This window comes from Pithys albifrons, chromosome 29 (assembly GCF_047495875.1).
Source record: "Pithys albifrons albifrons isolate INPA30051 chromosome 29, PitAlb_v1, whole genome shotgun sequence".
Classification (NCBI taxonomy): domain Eukaryota; kingdom Metazoa; phylum Chordata; class Aves; order Passeriformes; family Thamnophilidae; genus Pithys; species Pithys albifrons.
The window spans coordinates 5,558,182-5,565,335 of NC_092486.1; the positions used below are offsets into that span (position 1 = coordinate 5,558,182).

Here is a 7,154-nt window from a genome sequence, read left to right on the forward strand (position 1 = left end):
TTATGAGAACTGACAGACTTGGCTGCAACCTAAAATCAGAAATTAATATAAAATACAAAGTTAATACAGGTCTGATTAAAAATTAGTAAAGACCATATGAGTTTATGGAGAAAAGATAAAATCCTTTTCCTCGAGGGGTCCTTGAATCGGGTACTGGGAGCACCTTTGAGGGGCTGGGGACACTTAGATGGGTCTCTGTGGGTGCCAAGGATGGGACTATGGGGGCTGAGAAGTTTGGGGGGAGAGTGTCGTGGGACCTGAAGGCGGAGTCTGGGGGGTGAGGGCGCGGTTTGTGCGGGCGGAGCCCCGGGGGCGGGGGCTGAGCCCCCCATAAAGCGCCGTCCCGGGCGCGCCCCGCGGGCGATGGCGCCGCTGGCGCTGCTGGCGCTGCTGTTCCTGCTGCTGCCGCTGGGGGCGCTGCTGCGGCGCGGCCCGCGCTGGGCGGCGCTTCACCTGCTGCACCCGCAGGGGGCGCTGCACCTGCGCCGGCTGGCGCTGCGGGCCGGACCCGTGCTGCGCATGCGCGTGGGGGGGCGCGGTGAGGGGGGGGGGGGGGGGGGCGGTGAGGGCACCCCAAACCTGCCCTGGGACCCCAACACCCCCCAAACCTGCCCTGGGACTGTAAATCTGCCCTGGGACCCCAACCCCCCCTCCCCCAAACCTGTCCTGGGACCCCAAACCTGCCCTGGAACCCCCCAAACCTGCCCTGGGACCCCAACCCTGCCCTGGGACCCCAACCCTGCCCTGGGATCCCAAACCTGCCCTGGGACCCCCCCCAAACCCTGCCCTGGGACCCCCCCAAACCCTGCCCTGGGACCCCAAACCCTGCCCTGGGACACCAACCCCTGCCCTGAGACCCCAAAACCTGCCCTGGGACACCAACCCCTGCCCTGGGATCCTAAACCTGCCCTGGGAACCCCCAAACCTTCCCTGAGACCCCAAACCTTTCCTGAGACCCCAAACCTTCCCTGGGACCCCCAAACCTTCCCTGGGACCCCCAAACCTTCCCTGGGATCCCCAAACCTGCCCTGGGACCGCCCCCCCAACCTCCCCCTCCCTGCTGCCCTTGGGCCTCCCCCAAACCTTCCGTCCAACATCCCACCCCAGGGCTCCCCCTGGTTGGGATCCCCCCAGTTTGGGCCTCCCCAGCGCCTGCTCTTCCCGCAGATTTGCTGGTGCTGAGCTCGGTGGGCACCATTCGGGCGGCGCTGGTTCGGCGCTGCGGGGACTGGCTGGGGCGCCCACCCAGCTACCTGGGTATGGGGGGCACGGGGAGTGGGCTGGGGGTGCTGGGTGGCTTGAAGAGGTTTCTGTGGGGCTGGGGGGCTCGCTGTGGGAGCTGAGAGTGTCCCTGTGGGATCTGGGGGGTTGCTGTGGGGTGGAGGGTCCCTCTAAGGTTTGGGGTGGCCCCCATGGGGTTGGGGGAGTCACTATGGGATTTGGAGGGGTCCCTATGGGGTTGGGGGGTCACTATGGGGTTGGGGGGTCACTATGGGCTTTGGAGGGGTCTCTATGAGATTGGGGGGTCACTATGGGATTGAGGGGGTCACTATGGGATTGAGGGGGTCACTATGGGGTTGGGGGGTCACTATGGGCTTTGGAGGGGTCCCTATGGGATTGGGGGGTCACTATGGGATTGGGGGGTCACTATGGGGGTGGGGATGTGAGTAGTGGGGGTGGCAGGGGCAGACTGGGGGGTTCCAGCATATCCCTGATCCAAGTGGAATCCTTATGAGGGCTGGGGGGTCTCTGGGGGTCCCTGAGCCCTCTGCCCCTCCCCAGGGTCGCTGGTGTCTCAGGGGGGGCAGGACCTGGCGCTGGGGGCCCCGTGCCCGGGGTGGCGGCAGCAGCGGGGGGCGGCACGGGCGGCGCTGGCACGGGCTGGGGGGCGGCTCAGGCCCCTCCTGTGGCTGCAGGGCCAGGAGCTGTGTAAGGTGAGACCCCAAAACTGACTCCTCTTGCACCCCAAAACCGACACCCCCAAAACTGATACCCCCCAAACTGATACCCCTCTGCATCCCCAAACAGATCCTGCACCCAACCTCCACCCTCTGCACCCCAAACCTCATCTCCAGACTCTGCACCCCAGTTCCCTGCCCTGTGACTCCCCAAATTCCCCTGAGAGCCCCCCACCTCTCTGGCCCCCGAAACCACACTCAGAGCCTCCCAATACCCTCCTGGGATACCTCAAACCCCTGCTAGAGCCCCCCATTGCCCCCCTGGTGCACCCCAAGCCCCCCTGGAGCACCCTTAATTTGCCCCAGGGCCCCCTTAATTTGCCCCAGGGCCTGCCCTGACCCTGCTTTCCCCCAGGAGCTCCGATCCCACGGGGGAGCCCCCCTGGACCCCTTCGAGGTGTTCACGTTCCACACCTGCAGCACCATCGCACGCCTCCTCTTCGGGGACCTGGTGGGGACTGGGGGGCCCTGGGACAGGGACAGGGTTTGGGGGTACCCAGCTGTTCAGGGGCATCCAGAGTTTCAGGGGGATCCAGGGTAAAGTAAACAAAAAATAAATAGTGGAGGAACTGGACTGCACACAAATCTGAGATTCGTGGTGAAGACATTTTATTACACAGAGCACAGTTTATGCATGGTTAGAACTACAGCTCAGTGGCTAAAAGAGTCACACATCACCACGCTAGAAACCTCAATTGGTTAGAACACACTATCTCACAAGTCCCATGTTTATAGTAACTCATCCTGGATGTTTTCAAGAACCTCTCCGGTGTGCTGTGAGAAACCTGAGGAGCTCCCAAGAGATACCAACTCCTCCGAGCAGCTGTGACCTGTTTACTCTCAGCTGCCTTCAGTCTCACAGGGTCTGCTGTAGATCTGAATTGCTGACTTTTGGTTTTACTGTAACTACACCAGGGGTTTGTGGAGGGGACGCCCAGGTGTTTGGGGGGACCAAGCTGTTTGCTGGGGGGTCTGGCAGGAGTTTGGGGGCACCCGGAGTTTGAGGGGACCCGTGTCTGGAGTGATGTTTGGGGTGCTCTGGGGGGATCCAGGGGCACTGGGCAGTACCCAGGTGTGTCCTCTTGCAGGTGCCCCCGCCAGGGGAGCTTCGGGCCTTCTCCCACTGCCTGGGGGAGCTGCTGCAGGTCTGGGGGCGCAGCACTGTGAGGGTTCTCGACCTGCTGCCCCCCCTGCGGGTGAGCAGAGAGGGGCTGAGGGGCACTGTGGGGACACTGGGAGGGTCTGGGGGTGCTACAGAGCCCTGTGGGAGCAGTGGGGGGCTATGGGGCTCTATGGGGGCTCCTGGGAGGCTACAGAGTCCTTGGGGAGTGGCTGTAGGACCCAGGGTGGGCTATGGGGCTGAGGGGGTATATGGGGCTGTGAGGAGGGCTGTAGGGTCTATATGGGGCTGGGGGAGGGTATGTGGGGCTGGCATGGGGCTTTTAGGATCCATATGGGGTTTGGGTGGTCTCTCTGGGGCTGGGGAGGGGCTATATGGCCCTGGGAGGGGGATTATGGGGTCTCTATGGTTTGGGGGGGTATGTGGGGCTGGGTGAAGGAACATGGGGCTGGGAGGGGGTTGTAGTGTCTGTGTGGGGCTGGGGGGTGTTACAGGGCCTATATGGTGTTGGGGAGCTCTGGGGGCTGGGAGGGCCAGTTATGGGGACTCTGTAGGGCTGGGGTGGTCTGTATGGAGGGTGTGGGGGTCTCTGTGGAGCTGGGGGTGCCTGTGGGACATCAGGTGGGTCTGTATGGTCGGAGAGGGAGCGTCTGTAGGGTCTGTCTGGCCCAGGGGGGCAGGCAGAGTGTTTCTCTGGGGCTGAGGGGGGTTATGGGGCATCCCTGGGGAGGGGCCGTATCTCAGAGCTCCGGGGGTCCCTGTGGGGTCCCTGTGCCCAGGCCCTGCCCAACCCGGGGCTGCGGGAGCTGCTGCGGCTCGTCCGGCACCGCGACACCTTCGTGGAGACCCAGATCCGGCGGCACCAGGTGGGGCACCCGGGGGGGCGAGGGGGCCTTGGTGGGAACAAGGCATTGTGGAGGGGAAACCAGGCACTGGGGGGGTACCTGGAGCTCTGGGGGCTCCCAGGGGTGTGGGGAGACCCAGAGGGGTTCGAGGGACTTGGGGAATTTGGAGGAACACCGGGTGTTGTGGGGAGAACTGGGGGTTTGAGAGGGACCCCCATGTTTGGGGCAACCAGGGGTCAGGGGTCATGTGTCCCCCCTTCCCCAGGAGTGCCCCTGCCCACCCTCGGACACAGTTTTGGGGGCACTGCTGGGGGGTGACCCCGGGGTGCAGGGGACCCCCCTGAGCCCCCCCCGGCTGCACATGGCACTGGTGGATCTGTTCATCGGGGGCACCGAGACCACGGCGGCCGCGCTGGGCTGGGCAGTGGCCTTCCTGCTGCACCGCCCCGAGGTGAGTGACACGGGGGGGCAGGGGCTGCTGAGGCCCCAGGGCAGGTCTGGGGGCTCGGGGGGGGGCCTGGGGGCTCATGAGGGTCCCCATGGCAGAGACAGGGGCAGGTTTGGGAAGTCCCAGGAGCTGGTTTGGGGGATCTGGGTGGTTGTGGGAGTCTCCAGGGGGCAGGGGGAGGCTTTGGAGGCTTTGGAGTCCCATGGTTTGGGGGGCTCTGGGGTTCAGGGGGGGGTCCTTCTGTCCTGCCATTGCCACTGTGTGTCCCCTGGGGTGTGCCCCCTCTGCCAACCCCCCGTGCCCCACCTATGCCCGCCTGTGTCCCCCCCGTGCCCCCCTGTGCCCTCCATGCCCCTCTGTGTCCCTCTGTGCCCCCCCCCCGCGCCCCCTGTGCCCCCCCATGCCCCTCTGTGCCTCCCTGTGTGCCCCTCCATGCCCACCTGTGCCCCCCCCATGCCCCCCCATGCCCCCCCGTGCCCCCCCATGCCCCCCTGTGCCCTCCATGCCCCTCTGTGTCCCTCTGTGCCCCCCTGTGCCCCCCCATGCCCCCCTGTGCCCCCCCATGCCCCTCTGTGCCTCCCTGTGTGCCTCCCCATGCCCCCCTGTGCCCCCCCATGCCCCTCTGTGCCCCCCTGTGCTCCCCCCTATGCCCACCTGTGCCCCCTGTGCAGCTGCAGGCACGGCTGCGGGCAGAGCTGGGTGGGCTGCCGGGCCCCCCCGGGCCGGGGGACGTGGCACACCTGCCCCTGCTCCAGGCCACCGTCAGCGAGACCCTGAGGCTGCGGCCGCCCGCGCCCCTGGCACTGCCCCACTGCGCCCTGCGCCACACCAGGTACCAGCACCCCCAGTGCAGGCTGGGACAGTGAGGGCAGGGTGGGAGGAATCGCTGCACACCAGTCTGGACCAGTATGGGCGAGGGCCAACTGGGAAGAGGCACCACAGACCAGTAGGGGCCACTCGACAGCATCCGTTGGGACCAGGAGAACCCAACAGGGCCCAGTAGATCCCAGTAAGTCCCAGTAGGGCCCCCTAGACCCCAGAATGGCATCAGTAGACTCCATTACACACCCAGTAGATCCCAGCGGACCCCACAGAGCCCAAATATGGCCCCAGCAGACTCCAAGAGACACCCAATGGCCCCCAGTAGCCCCCAGCAGATTGCAATATGGAACCCAGGCAGACGTACAGGAGACTCCAGAGAGCCCCAGTGTGGCCTCAGTAGGTCCCACTATGGCTCCAGCAGATCCCAGTATGGCCCCAGTAGCTCTCAGCAGCCCCCAGCCCACCTCAGTGCCCCCCTGTCCCCCCAGTCTCGCAGGGCTCCCGGTACCAGCTGGCACCATCCTGGTCCCCAACCTGCTGGCAGCCCAGCAGGACCCCGACATCTGGCAGCACCCCGAGGCCTTCCTGCCTGGTACGTGGGTACCCCTGCACCCCTGGGGTCCTCCCACCCCCCTGTGTCCCCCCTAACCCTCCGTGTCCCCCAGAGCGGTTCCTGGCCGCGGACGCCCCGTCGCGGTCGCTGCTGCCCTTCGGCTGCGGGGCGCGATCGTGCCCGGGGGAGGCGCTGGCACGGGCAGAGCTCTTCGTGTTCCTGGGGCTGATCCTGCGGGAATTCCGGCTGGAGCCGGGCCCGGGGGGCCTGCCGGGGCTGGAGGGGTCGGCGGGCACCGTGCTGCGCTGCCCTCCCTTCCGCCTGCGCCTGGTGCCGTGCCAGCTCTCGGGCTCCCCGTAACCCGGGCTGAGCCCACTGACCCCCTGTCACCCACCCGACCCTCTCTGACCCTTCCTGGACACACCTGACCCTTGTGTGGCACTGCCTGAACCCGGCTGACCTTGACCCCTGACTGACCCCCCTGTGTGACCCCATCCCTGCCCACACCGGACTCCAGCCCATCCCACCCGGCCCCTCCTGACCCCTCGTGTCAGGGCCCAGGGTCGAGTCTGGGGTTGTGTTCCTTGATGTGCTGTGAGAAAACACTGCAGAGTTTCCCTGTGGAAAGCTCAGTCTTGAAGAATGAAAGATTAGTGTAACTTGGGACTGGTGGGAGCTTGGCCTTTGATGAAGGAACCACAAAGGGCAGAGCTGTTGTTGGCCCTGGAGCTGCTGCAGCCTCGGCCTCTGCCATGGCCAGGCAGGGGCTGGCAAAGCTGCCCTGCAGAGAGAGGGGACAGGAGGGCTGGGCTGGGGGAGGACCAGGGGCACATCGTTTTGATCCAGGGGATGCCTTGGAGGGGCACTGCCAGCCTGCCCCCCCTGCCAGTGCTGCTCCACCTCCTGCTCCTGCCCAGCGGCCTGGGGAGATTCCAGGGCTGGGATGGATTGTTTTCTATGACAATTAACAGAATACATTTGCTTTGCTGTTGTAACTGTGCTACAGGAATAAATTCCCTTTGCTTACTAATAAATTGGCTTTGCTACCTCAGTTGTATTTTTGCATCTTTTATTTTGTGTGTGGGAATCCTCCTGAACCCAGGACAGCCCTGGGTCCCCACATTCAACACCCCAAATCCCTGGGTCCCCCCCACCTGATGCCAGGGACATTGGCAGCATTTACCTGCTCCCAATAAAAGTTATACTTTTGAACTCTCCCTGCAAGTCCTGGCTCTTCCTGGGGTCCCCCAAAACCTCCAGAATTCCTGGATGCCACAGCCCCACCCTCACTCTGACTGGCCCCAGCCATGACCCTCTATATCTGTGGGAATGAGGGCAAATCATCTCTTAGTTGGCTGTTTTGTTGAAAGTCCTGGAGATGTAAGGTATAATCCATCAGCTGCTGCTG

General features: G+C 64.5%; 1 protein-coding gene across 1 annotated transcript; it reads left to right on the top strand.

Moving 5' to 3' along the window:
* Positions 1-363: 363 nt before the first annotated feature.
* Positions 364-6,743, top strand: LOC139683761 (steroid 21-hydroxylase-like). Its single transcript, XM_071579164.1, has 10 exons — positions 364-538; positions 1,168-1,257; positions 1,783-1,934; positions 2,314-2,409; positions 3,047-3,154; positions 3,858-3,944; positions 4,189-4,374; positions 5,043-5,203; positions 5,682-5,785; positions 5,859-6,743. The coding sequence occupies exons 1-10, from the start codon at positions 364-366 to the stop codon at positions 6,104-6,106; spliced, it is 1,407 nt and encodes a 468-aa protein (XP_071435265.1). The 3' UTR covers positions 6,107-6,743.
* The last annotated feature ends 411 nt before the right edge of the window (positions 6,744-7,154 follow it).